This window comes from Castanea sativa, chromosome 3, assembly GCF_040712315.1.
Source record: "Castanea sativa cultivar Marrone di Chiusa Pesio chromosome 3, ASM4071231v1".
NCBI lineage: Eukaryota > Viridiplantae > Streptophyta > Magnoliopsida > Fagales > Fagaceae > Castanea > Castanea sativa.
The window spans coordinates 5,925,659-5,948,954 of NC_134015.1; the positions used below are offsets into that span (position 1 = coordinate 5,925,659).

The 23,296-nt window shown below is 32.7% G+C and overlaps 1 protein-coding gene across 1 annotated transcript; it reads right to left on the reverse strand.

Moving 5' to 3' along the window:
* Positions 1–11,413: 11,413 nt before the first annotated feature.
* On the reverse strand, positions 11,414–17,125 carry LOC142627335 (GTP-binding protein SAR2-like). The gene is made up of 4 exons (XM_075801176.1): positions 16,838–17,125; positions 16,630–16,731; positions 15,107–15,232; positions 11,414–11,897 (listed from the first exon to the last, which is right to left on the reverse strand). Exons 1-4 carry the CDS (start codon positions 16,979–16,981, stop codon positions 11,583–11,585), a joined length of 687 nt encoding a protein of 228 aa, XP_075657291.1. The 5' UTR covers positions 16,982–17,125; the 3' UTR covers positions 11,414–11,582.
* Positions 17,126–23,296: the final 6,171 nt, after the last annotated feature.

A 23,296-nucleotide genomic window follows, 5' to 3' on the forward strand; every position in this document is an offset into this window, starting at 1 on the left:
AGGCTAGTAGATAATAAAGGGTTTAATTTATTTCAATAATTAATATTTGTTTTTGAGTGTTATGGTTGTTACTTCACATGAAATTACTTTGATGTATTTTTTTTTTTTGAGAAACACACACACACACACACACATATATAGGAGAAGAGGGATGAGATAAGAGAATATACTCACACGTCAACACCAAACTTTGATGTATTTTGGATTGTATGTGTTTTTACTTTTTAGTTAAAACCTCATGTTATCTGTTTACATTGTTTTTCATGTGGTTATAAAGAAGTATCATATTTCAAAACATTAATGAGAAATATAAATATTACTACCTCCAGCCTACTCTGTTTATCCTGTTTTAAAAGTCAAACCTTTTTAAAGGAACATTATTTACTGTCTTGTCTGTCTTATAAAAATGTATAAGTTTTCAAAACTACCCTTAAATAAATTTATCAAAAAATAGTTTTGAAAATAAAATAAGGGTATAATAGGAACATTAGTAAATTAATTATTTTTATTTTTAAAAATAGGACAATATTTTAGGACATCCCAAAATACAATAGAGGACAAAGAAACCAGAATTATACTCACGCATAGTGCGGATGATAAGCTAGTATATATTATTAAACAAACCTCTACCCAAGCTATGCCATGTGTCAAAATTTCAAATGATTCAAATAAAATAGTGTCACGTGTCTGAAAATGATTTGTACATGTCAATTTTTTTGGGAAAACCTACGTACATGCCATGTCTTAAGAATATGCCCTTAAATGTCTTCCATTGACCTTTCAAAACCCACATTAAAGTTTTTGCCATCTCCCTTTCGGTTAAAATTACTATCAAATCAATCATTTAAATTCTACATATAATTATCTATATTTAATGCAAATTGATTCCTCAAATTCCTGTTCAACATTTTACCATATACAGATATATCCAAAAGAGAAATAATATGTCCACAACATTTTTACAACATTTTTACAACAAATCCTAAGTGGCAGGATGTTACTGGTTGTTATTGTTGGGGCAAAAAAGTAATCTTAGTGTTAGGTTCAAATTTGAACCAATAACAACTAACCACCTATGATTTGTTATAAAAATGTTGTAAAAATGTTGTGGATGTAGCACCTCTCTATCCAAAAATGTGTTACATATAATTATTTATAAGACGAAAATATACTTTTGATCCTTATATTTTGGGTCAATTCTCATTTTAATCTTAAAATTGATTTCGTTACTAATGTAGTTCCTAAAAAAAGAAAATCATTTTTAAAATGGTTATTGCCATCAACCCACTAACAGAAACCTCTTATGTGATAGACAGTGTGCCCTACTTATTGACGTGACGCTGACGTTGACGTGGTCATTAAAATATTATTAAAAATAATTATTTGGCATTTTTAAATACCACGTTTGCATTTTAATTTTTTTTAAACAAAGCCACGTCATAAACTTTATATAAAAAAGAAATTAATTTTTTTAAAAAAACCTTAAATCTAGTTTAATTAAAAAAATTATTACTTATCATTATTAATTTTCATAAGAACATTACAACTTTTTCTTTGTGTTCTTCCCAATCAAACCCAGCAACGAAGAACTCAAACCCAGCAACTAATAACTCAAACCCAGATCACAACAATATAAATGAAAAAAAAATAAAAATAAAGATCAAACACAAACACAGCCCAGATCACAAATAGAGATCAAACACAGACCCAGATCACAACAACACAACCGAAAAACAAGAAAGAAAAAGAAACAGAGATCAAACACAAACGAAACCCAGATCACAACCCAAACCAAAATCATCAACGAACCCAACCATCGATCCATGTTCACAACACCCACCGATCCGAGTTCATCAAAACCATTGAGCGGCGGCGCTCTTCTTCACCAGACCCACTTCTCCAAGCCCTCGCTGCTCACATTCTTCAATCAACCCCACCAAATCATCACCAACATCAACATCATCCCCATCACCCCATCACGATCCTTACTCTCATCATTCTATGAAACTCAACCCCCACAAACTCCATCCTCAAGACCAACACCAACATCATAAAAAATTCCAAGAAATCTCATGATGAGACCATATGCAGTTTGATCAACCAAGCAAATGTCACGACGCTGTTTTTGGGTTTGGAGTAGATCCAACGGCACCGTTTCTGCCTCCTCAAATCCGACGACGCTGTCAAACCCCATTGTTTTTGCCTCCTCGACCACTCCGTCAAACGACGCTGTCCCGACAAATGACTACCTCGTCGTTGTTGTCGTCGTCCTCCTCATCAATCGAAGAAATTCGCCTCCTTGGCTCGTGATCGTGAAAGGCAGAGCTTGGGGCCTTTGGCCATGGGTTCTTGGGGTTTTTGGCCATGGGTTTCTGGGTTTGGAGCTTGGTGTCTTTGGCCATGGGTGTCTGGGTTGGAGCAGATCAAAGAGAAATTAAAGACACAAAGAGTGAGAGAACAATGGCCAAAGAGAGGGATTAAATTGATGCTATGATGTTGGTGACTAAGAAAATTTGATGTTGGGTTGGGTAACTTGGGTTCGTGGGGTTGGGATTGGGGTTTGGTGTAGAGGATTGTGATAAAAAATTTTAAAACTGAGAATTGAGAAAGTAAAATTTTAGTTTAAATCAAATTTGTATTTTCAGTTTAATTTAAATTAAGAAATTAAAGGTTTTTTTTAAAATTAGATTTAAGGTTTATTTTTTAATTTAGTTTAAATACTCTCATGTAGCTTTTTTTTATTAATTTAAATGCTGACATGGTATTTAAAAATGCCAAATAATATTTTTTTAATAATATTTTAATGGCCACGTCAGCACTATGTCAACAAGCAGGGCATTTCGTCAGACACGTAGAATTTTTCTGTTGGTTGGCTGACGGCAAGGACCATTTTCAAAACGATTTTCTTTTTTTAGGGATGACATTAGTAACGAAATTAATTTTGGGACCAAAATGTAAGGACTAAAAATGCATTTTTGCCCCTATTTATAATTAATGCAAAATTGATTCCTAAAATCCGTCTTTTACATTCTACCAAATACAAATATATCCAAAAATTACAATAACAAGAATCAATAAAAAAAAAGTACAATAATATACCTCTAAATACTTGGCTTCTTTGAAGTTTGGAAAATGCTAAGATCATAAACTTTTTTACAAACTGTTGATGTGCAAAGTACTGATTGCTGAGTGATTATTGATAAGTAAAAAAGTGATATTAGTGGTGTGCTCAAATAATACGACCTTCGTTTTCATTGTCACAAGCATCATTAAAATGACAACTTTTTTTTTTCTCAGTTATGTTCATGTTTCGGAGCCCTCCTCTTTTTTTTTTTTCTTTTTTCTTTTTTCTTAATCAAACCTTTGTTTTCCTATCAATCTCTCTAAAAAAAAATCCCTTCGTTTCTCATCTCTCTCTCTCTCTCTCTCTCTCTCTCTCTCTCTCTCTCTATATATATATATAACCGAAACTTCTGAAACTCCCACAATTTTTCACGTCACCTCTATTTTATTCATCACACCCCTAGGTTTGTTTGTTTGTTTGTTTTTTTTTTTTTTTTTGTGATTGAAAAATATAGCAATCTCAAATTATAATGGATGTAAATTATTAATCTTTACCCAAAAAAAATAGAAAGAGCCTTTGAGCACGCGAGTAAGCGCATGCTCAGAGGCTAGTATCACCCTTAACTATATCAATAATGGACAACTACATAACACCACTTGACGAACGCAGAAAACCCAAATTTAAATGAATCAATTTTTTAACATAAACCCAAAAAAGAAAGAATATATATGGATTTTTTTCTTTCTTTACAGAGCATTTCCCAAAATTTAGTCCCACCCTGTATTTCCTATCTTAACAATTAACCCCCAATACAATAGGTTTTGGGAAAATTACATAAGCTTCCCTTGAGATTTTTCATTGAGATTTTTCCCAAAACCTATTTTATTGGGGGTTAATTGTTAAGATAGGAAATACAGGGTGGGACTAAATTTTGGGAAATGCTCTGTAAAGAAAGAAAAAAATCCATATATATTCTTTCTTTTTTGGGTTTATGTTAAAAAATTGATTCATTTAAATTTGGGTTTTCTGCGTTCGTCAAGTGGTGTTATGTAGTTGTCCATTATTGATATAGTTAAGGGTGATACTAGCCTCTGAGCATGCGCTTACTCGCGTGCTCAAAGGCTCTTTATATTTTTTTTGGGTAAAGATTAATAATTTACATCCATTATAATTTGAGATTGCTATATTTTTCAATCAAAAAAAAAAAAAAAAAAAAACAAACCTAGGGGTGTGATGAAGAAAATAGAGGTGACGTGAAAAATTGTGGGAGTTTCAGAGGTTTCGGTTATATATATATATATATATATATATATATATATATATATATATATATATATATATATATATATATATAGAGAGAGAGAGAGAGAGAGAGAGAGATGAGAAACGAAGGGATTTTTTTTTAGAGAGATTGATAGGAAAACAAAGGTTTGATTAAGAAAAAAGAAAAAAGAAAAAAAAAAGAAAAAAAAAAGAGGAGGGCTTCGAAACATGAACATAACTGAGAAAAAAAAAAGTTGTCATTTTAATGATGCTTGTGACAATGAAAACTAAGGTCGTATTATTTGAGCACACCACTAATATCACTTTTTTACTTATCAATAATCACTCAAAGAATCGCACTTTGCACATCAGCAGTTTGTAAAAAAGTTTATGATCTTAGCATTTTCCAAACTTCAAAGAAGCCAAGTATTTAGAGGTATATTATTGTACTTTTTTTTTATTGATTCTTATTATTGTAATTTTTGGATATATTTGTATTTGGTAGAATGTAAAAGACGGATTTTAGGAATCAATTTTGCATTAATTATAAATGGGGGCAAAAATGCATTTTTTGTCCTTACATTTTGGTCCCAAAATTAATTTCGTTACTAATGTCATCCCTAAAAAAAGAAAATCGTTTTGAAAATGGTCCTTGCCGTCAGCCAACCAACAGAAAAATTCTACGTGTCTGACGAAATGCCCTGCTAGTTGACATAGTGCTGACGTGGCCATTAAAATATTATTAAAAAAATATTATTTGTAAAGCCACCTTAAAGTATTCGTTTAAAAACAATTTTATGTTAACTTGAACTAAAATTTGTACATTAAGTCAATGCAATGTGAAGTATCACTCAATACAACAACTAAAAGTAGATCTAAATTGACGGTGTGAATACATAACCCAAAGACAAACTTAAGCAGAAATAGAGAAACTTGAAATGATACAAAGTAATTCAAAAGGTGAATAACAGCATAAAAAGATTAGGGGCATTAAGCAAATGAATGCCCGATTTCCCTACAATTATAGCCGATTCTCATCCATGCCATGGTCATATCCTTCTTATTAGGGCTATCTCATCATTCTTATTAGGGCGATTCTTGACTGCCCTTGATGCCGATAAAGTAATCAGATCTGCAAGTATCACATAACATAAAAAAATCACCATTATAAGTTGACTTTATGCCATAACTGAACATTTGTCATTTCCAATAAAACTTCAATTCTATCAATCGTTCTCGTGTGTGCTCAGAAGTTTTTCTATTTTTTTGTTAAGATTCATAATTTGCATCACTTAAAATTTTAGATTAATACATTTTCTTATCACAAAAAAACTTAGGAGTATGATGAGTTATACATTTGTGGGTGAAATAATTCTTTCATCACATGATATGTCCATGCAAAGCTAGAATTATTTTAAAAGTTCATTAAAGATATGGACATAAAGCCTCATAATCCGTTGAAAGAATATGGAAATAGATTAGCATGGAGTTCAGTCTTCTTCTTCTTTGTGGAGATAAATACCCTTTATTTTATCTCTCCTCCTTCTTTTGGCTTTTCTCTCCCCATTTCTTCATGCCTGTCAAAAAGGATTAGATTTAGGAAAGGATTATAGTTATCTGACAATGCCATGAAAGAGTCGAATGACTATCATCCTATCTCATACTAATATTTTTCCTGTACACTACCCACATTAAAGAGTTCAAATCAAACACAAACAAATAATACCATATATTTTTGTGTGGAAGTTAATTTTTTTTATTGAAATAGATTTAAGATTGTTTACATCCGTGGCTAACACAACAACAAAATACAATGAACATTCATAGCAGTACATTAATCTTGAATTCGGCCAATATATTGATGAGACATTCTAGAAAAAATTACTTTAGAAAAAATGTGTGAAGTGAAGGCATAATGTGATCAAGACCATCAGACACCCTTGAATAATAACAACAACAAAAAAAGTTCTGAATTATAATTACTGCAAATTGAAAGGTGTACTGATACCCTTAATAATGCTTCTAGCAAACAAAGTATCATAATCTCCTAAACCCACAGCTGCAATCTATCCAGTAAACCAAAAATAAAGGATGACAATGGTGATAATCCAATCAAATTAGTGAGAAAGTGTCCAAAACCAAAAACCTGTCCCCGACCTTCCTATTGAGGACCAACAATGACCAAAACACCACATTGGAGCCGCTATTAGAGCCTTCGCCCATTTCAGATTCAGAGGCCTACCATTTTGACATCAAAACATGTATCAGTTTATGAATAGGATTTGAAAAAACTGTGAAGACTTAACAAAGTGAGAGTGAGATGGTTGAAGAAGATTGGGTGGATGACGGAAGAAGAAACTGAAGGAGAAAGGATAACATTGTGGTGGATGTGAGAATGTGTTCTCTTTTTTTTTTTTGAGAATGAACGTGGTTTTAATAGGTCACTACAAAAAACGCGCGCTATAGCCGCGTTTTTTAGCCGCGTTTATAAAAAAAAGCGGCTATACCTGACCTATAGCCGCGTTTAAAAGAAACGCGGCTATAGACCAAACCTATAGCCCCGTTTCCTAGAAACGTGGCTTCAGACCCAATCTATAGCTGCGTTTTGTTAAACGCGGCCATAGGTTCGGTCTGAAGCCGCGTTTCTAGTGCCTTGAGCTGCGTTTTACGTCCGGACTATAGCCGCGTTTATCAAAACGCGGCTATAGGTCCAGACAAATATATTTTTTTTAATAGGGTGCTATGTACAGTAGAACAAATTTTTTTTTATATATAAGGGAGGGCCTATAGCCGCGTTTCTGAAAACGCGGCTATAGATCCAGTCAAATAATATATATATATTTTAAAAACATGACCTGTGCATCCGAATAAATTTTTTTTTTTATAAGGGAGGGGCTATAGCCGCGTTTCTGAAAACGCGGCTATAGGTCCAGTAAAATAATATATATATTTTAAAAAGATTACCTGTGCATCCGAATAAATTTTTTTTTTTATAAGGGAGGGGCTATAGCCGCGTTTCTGAAAACGCGGCTATAGGTGCAGTCAAATAATATATATATATTTTTTAAAAGGATGACCTATGCATCCGAATAAATTTTTTTAGTATAAGGGAGGGGCTATAGCCGCGTTTTCAAAAACGCGGCTATAGGTAACACCAATTAAAAACCCCAGAACCCACTTTCCCACCTACCCCCACTCTTATCTTTTCTTTCTTATCTTTTCTTTCTTTCGTCCATCTCTGCTTTCCTGGGTTCTTTCTTTCTTTCTTCTCTGCAAGTCACGCCGAACTCCTTTCTTTCTCTTTTTTTTTTTTTTTTTTTTCCTTCTTCACTCCAACACAGCTCTTTTTTTTTCTTTGTTTCTTTGCTGCTGCTTCTTTTCTTTTTTTTCTCTCTTTCCTTCTTTTTTTCTCTCGTTCCTTCTTTTTTTCTTTCAACACAACGCACACTCCTCTCACCGGTACACTCCACACCACCTTATACTTCATTTTTCAAGCAAGGGTCACTGGAAAACTTCATAAGAAAAGCTAAAGGCTCACTCATCTCTACTATTTGAGGTAAAAATTCTCTAATTTTTTAATGGGTATTATACTTTTTCTAGAAGTTATTTTTGCTATTGTGTTGCTGATATTGTGCTTATGTTTAAATAGGTTTGTGTTCTTGAGCTTTTGTGTTCTTTGAATGGATTTAGTGTTAAATTTGGGTTGGTTTTGTTTAAATTTGGAGCACGTTGCATTTGTACTGTCAGTATATGGTGTTTGATTTTGAATTTTTTGGGTGTGTTTGATTTTAAACTTTTTGGGTTTGTGTTTGATTTTGAATTTTTTGGGTTTGTGTTTAATTTAAAAATTCTTTTTGTTTGAATTTTGAATTTTTCGGGGAAAAAAAACCCAGAAAATTATTTTTGTTTAAAAAAAAAAGCTGAATTTTTGAATTTTTTGGGGAAAAAAAACCCCAGTAAATTTTTTTTTTGTTTTTAGGGAGGGGCTATAGCCGCGGTTTAAACGCAGCTCAAGTCTGGTCTGTAGCCGCGTTTTTAAAAAACGCGGCTATAGACCTAAAGCCTATAGCCATGGTTCAAAAACGCGGCCTCAGGTCAAGTCTGTAGCCGCGTTTTTAAAAACGCGGCTATAGACCCCCAGGGTCTGTTGCTGCGCCGCTTAGGCCGGGGTTGTAAACGCAGCCATAGAAAACGCGGCTTCAGGTCTATAGCCGCGTTTTCGGTGTCTATAGCCGCGTTTTTGAAACGCGGCTATAGACCCCGTTTTTTGTAGTGGGTGTAGCAATCCGATTTTTACAACTACTTTCAGTTAATTTTTTTTTGAAACGTAAAATATATTGGAGAGTTGGAACTTAAATTTAGGACCAAATAGTTTGTAATGGTAGATGTGGTTTTTTTTTTCTTACGACAAATGTGTTTTTTTACAAAGAAATGTGTGTTTGTTTTAATTTTAGATTTTTTTATAAATGAATAAAGCAATTTGAAAACCATAAGGAGAGTAATCCTATTTTGTAAGCAACGTTTTAATGAGAGTTAAAGATGTATCTACTTATCAAAACAAAAACAAAAAAAGGTGTATATATCTATTTAGTTTAGTTTTTATTTTTATTTTTATAACTCTTTAGTTTTTTTTTTTTGGATATTTAGTTTTGATTTTTTTAAAAAAAATTAATACTAATTTTTTTGGATAAACGTAGGGTTTTTTTTTAATAATAATAAAGTAGTATTAGAAATGTAGGATTTTTTAAGGAAAAAAAACAACAAAAACGGAAGTAGTTTAACTAATTTTTCTATTAAAAAAAAATAAACGTATAGTTAATTTGAAGTAGGTTAGTAAAAGAGTGTTCCTATTTTGTAGGTAATGTTTTAGTGCAAGTTAAATATATATTTTTACGGGACTATCCTTTAGTTTTGTCTCTACTTACACCTAGGGGTGTAGGGGTAGTAGCAAAAAAAAAAAAAATCTATGTTTTAGATATATAATATTTATTTTGAGAATTTAATTTATAAGTGGATAAATAAATTTGAAAATCAATAGGGGAGCGACCCTATTTTTAGGCAATGTTTTAGTGGAAGTTAGGGTTGTATTTTACCGGATTGTCCTTTAGTTTTGTCTTTACTTAAACATAGAGATGTAGGGGTATTTTGGAACAACAACAAAAATCCGATCCAAACTGAAGAAGCCCCTTAAATAGTAGTCTACTTATATCTATACTACTATTTAAAGAGCTTCTCCTGTTTGGACCGGATTTTTTTTTTGTTTCAAAATACCCTTGCACCCCTAGGTTTAAATAGAGATAAAACTAAATGATAGTTTGGTAATAATACATGTCTAACTTGCACAAAATATTGCCTATAAAATAGGAACACTCTTCCATTAACCTACTTCTTCAAAGTAACTATACATTTATTATTATTTTTTAAATAGAAAAATAAGTTAAACACCCCACGTTATCCAAAAATAAATCTAAATATACATAAAAAAAACTAAAGGACAATTCGGATTTTTTTTGTTCTAAAATACCCTTACATTCCTATATTTAAGTAGAAACAAAACTAAAGGACAATCTGGTAAAAATACTACCCTAACTTCCACTAAAACATTGTCTAAAAAATAAGGTCACTTTCCTATTGATTTTCAAATTTATTTTTCCACTTATAAATTAGATTGTCAAAATAATCATTATATATATAAAATAAAAAACATAGATTTTTTTTTTTGCTACTACCACTAAAAAAAAAAAAAAAAGTCTCATCTCACTCGCGAAGTTTCCTATTGATTTTCAAATTTATTTAAGTGGCTTCCCCTGTTTGGACCAAATTTTTTTGGTTCCAAAATACTCCTACTCTCCTAAGTTTAAATAGAGACAAAACTAAAGGATAGTTTGGAAAAAATACATGTCTAACTTGCACTAAAATATTACCTACAAAATAAGAACACTTTTTCACTAACTCACTTTTATTGTTTTTTTTAATACTTTATTATTATTTAAAAAGAAAAAAACACCCCACGTACTGATAGTTAAAAAAAAAAAAAAACACTCATCTCACATGCAAAGTTTCCTATTGATTTTCAAACTTATTTATCCACTTATAAATTAGATTGTCAAAATAAAAATTATATATATAAAATAAAAAAATATAGATGATTTTTTTTTTTGCTACTACCACTAAAAAAGAAAGAAAGCCTCATCTCACGCGCGAAGCACGTGGGATGAGGCTAGTATATATATAAACATGTATATATCTATTTAGTTTAGTATTTTTTTTTTTAATTTAGATTTGTTTTTGGATAAACGTTAGATGTTTAACTTATTTTTCTATTTTTAAAAAAAACAATAAATGTATAGTTGCTTTGATGAGGCTTTTTTTTTTTTTTAGTGGTAGTAGCAAAAAAAAAAAATCTATATTTTAGATATATAATTTTTATTTTGATAATTTAATTTATAAGTGGATAAATAAATTTGAAAATTAATAAAGGAGTGACCCTATTTTTTAGGCAATGTTTTAGTGGAAGTTAGGGTTGTATTTTTACCAGATTGTCCTTTAGTTTTGTCTCTACTTAAATATAGGGATGTAGGGGTATTTTGGAAAAAAAAAATCCAGTCCAAACAGGGGAAGCCCCTTAAATAATAGTACTAGCCTTTGAGTACGCGCTAGAGGCTCTTCTATTTTTTGGGTAAAAGTTAATTTAGAACATTTATTATAATTTGGGATCACTACATTTTTCAATCACAAAAGTGCTTAGGGGTGTGATAAGTATTATGTGTGGTGAAATAATTTTTCATCACACCTCTAGTTTTTTTTTTTGTGATTGGAAAATATAGTGATCCCAAATTACAGTAAATGTTCTAAATTAACTCTTACCCAAAAAATAGAAGAGCCTCTGAGCATGTGCACAGAGGCTAGTAACAACAAATGAAGCAAAGAGATTTGAAACTGAAAGTCTTTGTGATTTTGCTAGAGAAAAATGAAGTGTAGCATACTGACCTGAGATTACTTGAAAATTCTGATGTCCTAAAATGTGACAATGAATTTACTAAATTCAAATTTAGTTATGCATATGATTGTAACTTTGCAGGTTGATTTCTTAGTATGGATCTCATGAGGTGTTTGTTATAGCAGGCAATCAAAAATCAAGAATAATTTATCCAAGAATCAAAAAAAAAAAAATCAAGAATCAAGAATTTAACTGACAGTACACCCAGAATCTCTACTTGAAATAAGATTGCCAAATCTTCACTTCTAATGCCTACTACTTGATGTACTGAGAAAGCCACTTGATAGCATCTTGATGCTGCTTTCTGTTGGATGGTTTAGCCACAAAAACCTCAAGGGGACGGGCATTTGTGCCGGTGAACTTTACCCTACCCTTCCCTGTGGTCTTGCCTGTCAGGCCCAAGAGGGAACACAGTTCCTTTTCAGAGGCATAAGAAGGTTCTGGAGTTTCGCAAAAAATAAGGAATGGAACATTTGCAAAGTCCTCATCAGAGAGTAGATCATTTAGCTCTCCTCTTGCTTCCGAAAATTGCTCCATGCGTGCATTCACAACGTACACAACTGCATCCCTCTACAAAACAAAGATTTAAATGAATATTACAAGGAAGATAGCACTTTTCTCTTTTCACTTAGCTAGCCAATAGCGAGCACAACTCAACACTTTTCACTTTGGTATCCAATCAGGCAGTAATTTGCCAAGTTTTCAATCCAGAATCTCTCAAGAGATATACAAGGATCTTCTTTTCTTCTTTTTTTTTTGGGCTTTTCCACATTTCCCAAATGGTATTTAAAACAATCAACAGGAGAGTATAATCAACATGTAAGATGTAGATGATGTACAAGTAAAGTTATGAAATTCCATTTTTTAATGCAAGAGATCTGCATTGTAATATTTGAACTAGATAAATTCGGTAGAATCACAGAGAGATGAGTTATGCATGTCGAGTCAATTGGCAGACCTAGGTGCTATCAACAAACTCCCATGAATCAGATATAAACACAAAAAGGTTTGAATAGGATTATGAAGTCAAAATTATATTAAGATTTAGGGTCAGGGAGTAACATAAGAAAAAACAAATTGAAACAGGCGGCTGGTGTTCAGTTGATGTTTGGGTTTTAGACCCCAGTTCTCTAAGATTTTATTAAATATTAACTATATAATTAATTATATTAATTATGCAATAAATCTGAATCAAATAAACATAGATCACATGAACACCAAGAATGATAACCTAGGAAAACTTTGAAAACTGTGGTTTCGATCAAAGTAAAAAACCTTGAGAGAAGTTAACATAAACAACTCTCAATGCAACATTTCACTAATAGAATAGAAGTTTGTACAATAGACTTAACCCTAAATCTACTGCTATTTCATGTAGTACTTACTCACGTGACTACACGCAGCTCCGAATTCACGGATTCTTGTACTGTGAAACTATTGCACACAAATTCTCTAGTTTGTGACTTTGAGATCTGTATTCAAAGGTTTTGACCAACAATTGTTGTAGACTGAAATGCTCTATGGCTTCATACAGATCTGCACTATGGAATGAACAACATCTTGTTGATCTTTTGCTATGTGCTCTTGAAATCTCATAGGTTGAATAGATGAAGGCTCAGATCTACTTTGAAAGTTAGTATAGTGAGATTGAGAGAAACTTGGTTATATAAGCCCTAGCCAAATATGGTGATTTTTCTCTTTGAAAAGCCTCTCTAGGGATAACTTATGATGTCCTTTAGATAGCACAACAAATGGATTATGAATTGGGCTTGAAATGAGCAAGTTATGGGCTTTTTCACGTTTCAGATTTTTGTTAATATCGCAATCTCAATCAATCAAGCCAGGTATTGAGCTTGCAATCGAAAATCTCGATCGTTTGAGCGAGGTGTTGAACCAAGTGTCAAACTAACAGAAACTTGTTTTCTTGCTCTAAACTTGATTCTTTCTTGATTTGAACTTGGGTCTTTGTCTTGGACTATAAAATACACATTTAACGCACTCAAGACTCACGAAAAACGCTATAAATGGATTACATTTGATCACGGTTTGCCAACTTAAAAATATGGACTCTACAATTGGGATAGCAAAGCTTAAACATATGGAACATATATGAAGGAAAGTTAATAAAGGGATATTCGCAGTGCGGTTTGGTGTGGTTTTAGGCCATTTTTAGCACCGCACTTTGCAATGCAGTTTGGCCAAAACTTTCATTGCACCACACCTTAGTTTTGCGGTCAAATGTGTGATGCAGTGCAGAATTGGTGCAGTGTACAAGGTGCCATTTGGTCGGTTTTGGGCTAGTATATTTTTCAAGATTTCATGGCTAATTACAAGTTTACTATTAATGACCATGACAATATAACTGTAAGTTTCAAAAAAAAATAACCTATGTAACAAAAAAAGTAGCACAAATATATAATATTTTTTAAAAAAAATTCCATGAAGTAAACTAAAAAGTACCACAAATATATACAAAACAAAAAAATAATAATAATCCATGAAAGTAAACGATACACAATTATACATGTTAAACAAATATATAACATATAACACAAAAATGCTTAATAAGCAACAACCATAAGGTCCATAATAGTGTATCTTATACACGACTAGTCATGCCTCTATTAGTATCAATTATTACAACCAAAATGGAAACAAGTCTAAAGGAAGCATGAAATAAATTACAACCCCAACAAGAAATTGTTTAAATAAATGTGAATGCAACAAAAAAGGTCTATCCATCCAATGCTATACTCAAGAGAGGCTGAGAGTGGGTGACACTTGAGAGAGACTGAGAGTGAATGAGGATTGGGGGAGAAGAGTGAGAGTGTGAGATGGAACTGGAACGCACTTATGCTGAGGGGCCACTTATTTTATATAATATTAAATTATAAATATATATTTAATACTTCATATATATATATATATGGGAGCGGTGCAGTTTTAAGCGGTTTTTTTTATCATAAAACTATATACCACACCACAACATGCGATGCAATTCATTGCCACTTGCGGTGTGGTGCGCTTACTCCATTTTGCAGGCGATTATGATCGATTTGGGTATAGTCGTGCAGTTTGAGCGATTTAGGGGTAGATATATAAGGGCACCAAAATTTTCATTTTCTTGGGGTCTGTTTGGATACCGTTTATTACTAAAAACTGAAAACATTGTAACAAAATAATTTTTAAATGTATAAATAGTGCCGTGGAACTTAGTTTTAAAGTTGTTTTTGTTGGAAAAAAATGCTTGCGGGTCCCGTGAACAACACACAGGACCCACTAAAAAACGCTAGATGTAGCTGAAAAATCATTTCAGCTCTATCCAAACATTCACTTGGTATATTGGTTAGAGTTTGGCCAAATTAGTTTAAAACATAACAAAGGCTAACTTTTCCATTCTAAACCAAAATATTCAATATTGCCAAATTCATGGAATATCCCGTCACAACTCAAAGTTTATCATGGTTCAAATTGGGGTGAATCTGAATTGGCTTGCTATAAAAAACTAGGCACAATCATGTAAGTCATGCTCTCTACTAGTCAACATTGTATAAAAAAATGACTCCAAGTATGGTAATTAAAAAAAAAAAAAACTAAAAAAGCCTAAGACATGAAGGATAAAACAGAGAGTACATCAGATTAAACATGCTGGTCCAACACAGCAAGAGAGTTAGAACTAGGTTATGCTGAAACATGCTAGCTTTCACAATATCATCATACTGCACAAATCATTAACTAAATATTCTCATCAATGATAATTGATAGATTGCGTAACCTACCTTGGCACAGTAGGCTTTCCAAACTCTACAAGCTCTCCGCAGTTCTCCAAAATCATATAAGTTAAACTTGATTCTCCCAATAATAGACAGCCGTGAATATGGCGGTCTCTGTATTTCTAGTATTCTCTGCAAGTAAAACAAACCACCAAGTCACCACCTGTTCAATGAGAATCAAATCTAAAAAATAAATTGATAAAAGAAGCTTACCAGTATCAAGTTTCGGTTTAGAAATTCTCACATTCACTATTGATTTTAATAACTGTGGGTGGATAAAGTTCCTAGACCGAATTCGGGCCGAGGCCCAAACCACAAATGAGAGGCCCGAACTGGCTCATTACATAAGTAACTATGTTAGGGTCCGGATATATCTCTCTTATTCCCCAAGGAAGAGAAGTAGTGTCAAGGAGAAATAATGTCTTGGGGGAGTCCGCTATCCAAGCATAGGTCTCGATGCATAGTTCAAGTTACAAGGGAATCATCACAATGACGGAGCCAAGGGGACCCATCTCCTGGTACAAAATTAGACATGCTAGAACAGTGCTCTCGACCCAAAAAACCACCCAAATCTTGCAAGTGGTAGAGTCCATGCACAGATGGAATATTCCCATCATTACTGACCCACTACCGGGAGAGTATAAAAGAAGGAGAGATTCAAAGAATAAAGGGTTGGAACATTTGTTGGGGTGAGAAACACGAGTGAAAGAGAAGACAACACACTCATTTTGGGTAAGAGTGTCTAGTCCGGAATTCTTGAAAGGTACCTTGGCCGACTGAGAATCTCCTCAAACGGCCTAATAGATAATCCCAAACCACCATATAACAGCCTCTAACAACCAACCACCAGTCTAATCTTTCCTCGAACCTCCCATTGTGAGTTATACCCTCAATTTTATACAAATTAATTGTGACCCAAGCCTAATGATTGCTACCATAGCGTGGGCTGCACCTCCACAATAACTGTTTTGCGCTAGATAGGAGTACTGCTCGTTCTTTTTTTCCTGCTTTACATCCTTTCGAAGTATTGACCCAAGAAATCAAACTCACTTGGTTTCTCTTTGGCATCAAGTTTTTACCTTTTACAACCCTATTTGCAATATTTTGAGTTATGTCACACTCTGCTTAACCTAACACCTCTAACATTATGTTTGGTTTGAGGGAAAGTGGGGGTAAAGGAAAGGGAATCTATTGTATGGTTGAGATGAATTGAAGTAGAGGAACGTAAAAGGGAGGGATTTATTTCCCTCCCTGGGCCGCCAATTTGGGAAAAAATGGAGAGAGAAGAAGGGCTTTTATCTGTGGGATCAATCAATGAGCTAACTTCTTTACTTTCTATTCCATATTCTCTTCCCAGTCCCTTTGTTTTTGCCAAACACATTATTAAATTCTGAACCATCTAGATTTCCAAGTAGGTGTTAGCTGCTACTCTAGTTGCATTTATTAAACTCTATCCAAGACCAAAAAAACATAATCTACGAAAACTATCTCACACACACACAAAATAGAAAAGAAAAAAAAGGGAGTACCTCATCTGAGAGATCCGAAATCACTGACCGTTTGCAGAACTCATTCCAGCCTAGGACCAACAGATTGGCTGTTTTTGGTCTGAAGGGATAAAATTCACCCAACTTCTCTTATGCAAAAAAAAAAAAAAAAGCTCTAAAATTAAGAAATGATATAGAGGTTTATCTCAAAAAAAAAGAAAAAGAGATAGAGAGAGAGAGAGAGAGATACCTCAGTTCTGAAGAAATGATAGAACAATAGATCCAGTAAGAGGAATAAAAAAAAAGGCCAGGCTTGAATGAGGAAATGAAAGTAACGATTTACCAAATTCAATAGAATAAAGGGCAAAGGTTGAACCCAGTTCGGAAAATCCATCCTTTCTTGTTTACTTTTCTGGTTTTTGTGTCTCTGCTTGACAGTGTGTGTGAGAGAGAAGCAACAGAGAGCAGAGCGCAGAGTGTGCGGTAATGATGGATTGGGGAAGAGACAAGGCTACAATTTCTCTCACACGGACAAACTACCTTTCACACGTATCAGTGACCATTTAGGCAGCCATTTTTTACTTTGGACTTTTGAGACAATAATGGTCCAGACACCATACTCTACAACACTTTTACCACTTTGTTGTAGTTAATGTACTAAATGATTTGCCTACTTTTGGAAGTGAATGTTACTTTGTTTTCTATTGTCCAATCTTTGCAGGTAGTTTAAGGTCTTTCTATTTTATACTCTATTTGCTTATGAAAGCAAAATTGAAGTTTTTTTTTTGTGCTAAAAAAAAATTGAAGTTTTTGTTTTTTTGGTGGTTAAATGAAAGAAAATTGAAGCTTAGTTTACTTTCAACTTCCAAGAACATATCAAATATTTGCGGAATTAGCAAAGGGTAACCCTAATTTGGGAAATGATGAAGCATATTGTTGCTTTTAATTTGATACATAAGCTTCACATCCACACACACAAAAAAAAAAAAAATTGATACATAAAATACATTTATAAGTAAATGTTATAGTATTTGTGCTCTAGGTGTCTATGAATGCATTTAATAAATATGCAATAACCTCATACGCTTCACATAAATGCATTTTAATAAGCATTAAGCATTGTGGAGCAACACACAATGCCAAGCATAACTTGAAACATTCTCCACTTTGCTATCAAGAGATATATAAGGATTACTTCTTTTTCCTTTCACATTTTTCAAATGTTATTTAAAACAATTAACAAATGAACATAAACAAGTTTTTCAGCCAAGGACAGAGGTAGCTTTTGACTTGTGGGGCAATGATCCCTCCAAAGTTTTTTTTAAAAAAAAAATTAGAATATAAAATTACACTTTGCCTTCTTAATAATATCATTAATTCTTTTAAGAGTGATGTTATAATCACAAAATTTTCTACAATATTTTTAGAAATTATTGAGGTAGCAAATTCTTATTAGTTTGCTTCTAGACCCATTACTTACACCACTTTTTTACTTACCAATAACTACTCACTACATCAGTATTTTGTAAAAATAATTGTAGCTCTACCATTTTCTTCTTTTAAAAGACCATAAAAAATCTATAAATTTTTATTCTAAAACAAAATATACAAGCCCAACAACATAAATTACTAATAATGAAGCAATAAAAAATTAAGTCTAATCAACCAATTTTACTCAAAATAAACAAACTGACCTTTTAAAAAATTTCAAAAAAATAATTGTCCTTACCCAACAACATGCATCAAAGTCAAAAAAAAAAAAAAAAAAAAACCAACTCAGTGGCTAAGCCACCACACACAACCAGCACCAAAGTCACCCCCTAACTACAAGTCCTAGCTCTGTACCTGTTTACAACCTAATATAAAATAAACTATAGATTATATTTGGGATTTAAAAGAATGTCTAATTTTATTATAAAAAATAATTGATTTAAAATTTATTGAGAATAATTATTTTCTCTCTTCTCTTTTGTTTGTATTTTGTTAATATTGAATTAGTGTTAGTTTTATTATTCATAGTGTATTTAATCCTGGATTCTATTATATTATTTTTTTAATTCTAGAACTCTAATATATATATATATATATATTCATAATTTGGCCCTCTAAATCTAAAATCCTGAACCTAAAGTATTAGATCATGTGCAATTACTCTCAATGGTTACGAATGAGTTTTACAAAATAGGAAAATTTGATGGATGCACTAGAGGCGACGATTTAAAAACTATATTTAGAAAATTTTTATAAGAAAATTTTTTTTTTTGAGGGCTTTTTATATTGCCTAAAGAAACTGTATAAAAATATTTTTTGAATGATTTACTAATAATTGCTTTAAATACACCCAATATGACTCTTTAAAAATAACTCCCAATATTTTTTAAAAATTTCAAAATAAAAAAAATAAAAGAAATAAATAACGACCTCAAAGACCGGTCCACATTCCATACCCATCATCAAATTCCAAGCAACGTGTGAATTTATATTCATTCAATGGTACTCGTACCTCAAACGACCTCAAAGACTGGAATATGATTGATGGATATAACATCCAATGCTTTGCATGTGAAAAAGAGGTCAAATGATGAAAAACAAATTACATTTAAAAAGGTAGGTAAAGTACAAGAGTTGTCTTTGTCATTTGTGGTAGCGACTAGCCAGACACAAGAATCCTGGATTCTATCTAGGTAGAGTTGAAATTAATATCCCGTTAAAAGCGGAAGCCTACCTGATGAAGAAAATGCGGCTTTTTTAGTAAACATTTCCTTTCTATTTATGCTTTGAGACGTGATCCCTACGTAGGGGTTTTCCGACATGTGAACCAATTGCCTCCTCACAACGCACGTGAGACCCACCCCTACTCTGTATATTTTCTTTTTTTAATAAAAAATTTACATTTTTTTAATTTATTAATTAACCATGCTTGTTTTATATGTTAGAGATTTATAAATACTTAATTATGACTTATAATGTCCACTTTTTTTAAACAATAAAAATATATATGTCAATAATTCATTATATTTACGTGTACTTTGTATTATTTTTATATATACATGTGAACCAATTGCCTCTTCACAGCATGGGACCCACACCTACTTTGTATATTTCTTTTAATGAAAAAATTTATATTTATTTTAAACTTATTAGTAAACCATGCTTGTTTTATATGTTAAAGATTAATAAATACTAAGTGCATACTTTTTTAAAACAATAAAATATACAAGTTAATAATTTATTGTATTTATGTGTGCTTTGTATTATTTTTACTTTATTTTTTGAAAAATGTATAACAATATTACTTAATAAAGTTTTAAATGAATCTTAATCATAGCTCTTAGGGTATTCATTAACCAAATTCTTTTATATATACACTACAACAAAATGTATTTTTCTCATGTCGTCACTTATTACTTATATCATAAAAATAATATTTATGAATGAAGTGGATATACTACTGTTATGAAATATTTATGTAAAAGAATAGTTATCAAAAAAATATAATTTTCAGTTATTCCATTGTTATGATCTGAACTCAGCCAGTAGGGGTTATAGTACTGGTATTTCCATGAAAATTTTGATTGGCTATTATAAGTGGTGAAGACTTTGTTGTACCTGCCCTTGTTGGGAACGATCAACTTGTGGAGGATGCCAACAGACCCCGTGGTTGATGATATGATCACACCGAAAAGGGTGATACTTTCTGATATGATCTTGGGATTTCTTAGAATTGTGGGGAATGCTGGATGCCTAGCACATTGTGCTGGAAGCCTCCCAAAGTTGTGACAGACTTACAATTGGACTGACTAATATATATTATAAAGCTATTTGGAAATTATAAGAAAAATATGATAAGAAAAGTATGTTAAATGTATTACAAGTCTAATGGAAAGTTTATGATAAATTATTTTATAGTCTATTTAAAGATAAGGTTACTGAATAATGTTTATGTTTCTTATTATGCCATTTTATTATTATATGAAAGGAAAGTGATGTATTTTCATCTGAAAATTCATAAGTTAGTTTAAGAAGGGTATGAGTACTATTGAAGGCTATTTATCAGAATTGACATAAACATAAAACATTTGATTTACATGCATCCTTATTAAATGCTCATGGAGTTTAAAATCTTATTGGGCTTCACAGCTCACCCTATTATATTTCAGTGCACAAGTTCTTTCTTGGAAGCAGCGAGAATATTAGAAGTAGCAAGGATTCTGTGATTCTTGTCTGTTAAAATGTATAGTTTTTATTGTATAGTAGTTTGGCTCTTTTGTTGTATAGGAGGAACCAAGATATACTTGATCTTTTTGAGCACAGATGTAATTCAAAACCTTAATTTGTTTTGAACCCCAGTTGTATGTCTTTGGGGTTAGACTTGTAAATAAGAGTTTTGTTAAACGTTTAGTTATGTAATAATTACATGATTACTTTAAGTTTCAGCCAAGTTGTAATCCCGCAAGCTCAAAATGAAATGAAGTTTCAAGGTTTTTATCAATTTGGTATATGATGGCTTTTATGCAAGAAAATAAAAAGGAATACTAGAAACAATTTTTGATAAACACCTTCAACTTAAGTTGATTTGTGTTAGTATTGAGGTAAAATTAATATTAACATGCCGGTCATGCTCTAAATTCTGAAGTATAGATTTGGGTTGTGACAAAGGCGGCCTTATCTGTAGTTTTATAAGTACCCAACCAACGCTTGTCCCTCCAAAGTGGGTCTCTGATCTTTGCCGCACATCTCCTAGAAGGCCTTTGCTGAACACCTCGATTCTTCTTAACCCTATTTAGCTTTCTTTTCACCACTGCATTCTATGCTAGGTTTGCATTTTGGTTCATGTCTCGACTTGAGGTGTTTTTTATTATTATAAATATTTCATTATGATCTCGCTAACTTGTTTCTTCACTCGGTTTTGAACAATTGGCATTTCTTCATCATCTTCACTACTTGACGAGTCAATGGCGTCATTTTTGGTGACATAGATCCAGACAATTTTTTTTTTCTTTCCATTGGATTTAGTAATTTTTTTGCCCAAATAGACCAGCTTATGCATAATATACCGATGCTCTGAATACTTCACTAATAACTTATCATTCATTTTTCATGAGGAGACTTGCATGCAGAAGTGGTTTTCTAGAGGGAGATTATTAAGATGACTTATTGGTGAAGTTTTTGAGTTGCAAATAAAGTAGTCACACCATGTAATGCATTAAAAGTAGTCACACCATATATTGCACAACTGCTAAAATAAAATACTAACCAATAAGTCTTTTAGCTGGAAGACAAGCTACCCCCATAGTTAATAGTGTCATCCTAACCCTTGCTACTCAAAAAGTGTAAGATATTATTGTTCCCCTCGTCTTGCTTTGCTTTTGTCTCCTTGAGCTCAACTATCTGACTCTCTAGATGCTGGATATATTGGACTAAGGAACTAGTTAAGGCGGTGCTTCTAAGAGATGAGGAAGGCCTCATGTCAAGTCCCTTTACAATGCCAGATTTCTTCTGAAAATCTATGTTAGATATCTCCTTTGATGAGTATAGCAGCCCTATCATAGACCAAGGTGACCTTATCTGTAGTGTCATAGGTACCCAATCAATGCCTAGCCATTTGATGTGGGTCTCTAATTTCTGCTGACCATCTCTTGAACAGCCTTTGCCCGAATGCCTTGATACTTCTTAACCCCATTGGGCTTGCTTTTTGCCACTGAGTTTTGTGCTGCCTTTGCATTTTGGTTCATGACTCAACTTGAGACTTATTTTGATAAATATTTCATTCTGATATCGCTAACTTGTTTCTTCACTCGGTGTTGAACAATTGGCATTTCTTCATCATCTTCACTACCTGACAAGTCGGTGGTGTCATTGTCAAAGACATAGATCCGAACGATTTTTTGTTTTCTTGCCATTGGATTTAGGAAACTGCTTGCCCAAACAGACCATCTTATACATAATATACCGATGTTTAGAATACTTCACTAATAACTTATCATTCATTTTCATGAGGAGACTTGAATGCGAAAGTGGTTTTCTAGATAGAGATTATTAAGGTGACTTATGTTAAGAACCTAGGGAGTGTGGTAAGGTTATTGGAATGTTGTTGATCACTTTGAGGGGATCAGACCTCTATAAGAAGAAGAAGAAGAAGAAGAATAAGAAGAAGAAGAGAGAGAGAGAGAGAGAGAGAGAGTAATGAATTCAGTCTTATTAGGCATGCCTTACAAATACAACTTCCCCCCCTTTTATACTATTCATATTAGTTCACTAAGTCAACTGACCCTCCAGCCCAACTGCCTAATTGCCTTAGTTGTATAATTGCCTAAAACTGCCAACTTAATAGCCTAAACTAGGGATGGCAATGGGGCGGGGTGGGTCCGAAGGATGAGGTCTTTACCCCCACCCTGCAAGATTTTGTCATGCCCCATCCTTGCCCCGCATGACGGGAAAAATTTTCTTACCCCGTCCCTGTCCCTTGGGGCCCCACGAAGCCCCGCCCTACCCCATAAAACTCTACTACTTTTGTTAATTTACCCTACAACTAGTACAATTTTTTTAATGAAACCTATTTCATTAATTAAAATATACTTGAAATTACAACTAAATTTATCCCATCAAATCAAATCAATTTTTAGAAATTATTGAATAATATATCCAATAAGTGTTTAACAAAACAATCATAAAAAATAAAAAATAAAAAAAATCTCATAGTATAACA

Excerpts from the sequence above, each read along its gene's own strand:
- LOC142627335 (XM_075801176.1), bottom strand. The coding sequence starts at position 16,981 with ATGGATTTTCCGAACTGGGTTCAACCTTTGCCCTTTATTCTATTGAAT. Across the intron at positions 15,233-16,629 it reads TTTCGGATCTCTCAGATGAG|AGAATACTAGAAATACAGAG; the intron begins GTACTCCCTTTT and ends TTTTACTTGCAG. Across the intron at positions 11,898-15,106 it reads GGAAAGCCTACTGTGCCAAG|AGGGATGCAGTTGTGTACGT; the intron begins GTAGGTTACGCA and ends TTTGTTTTGTAG.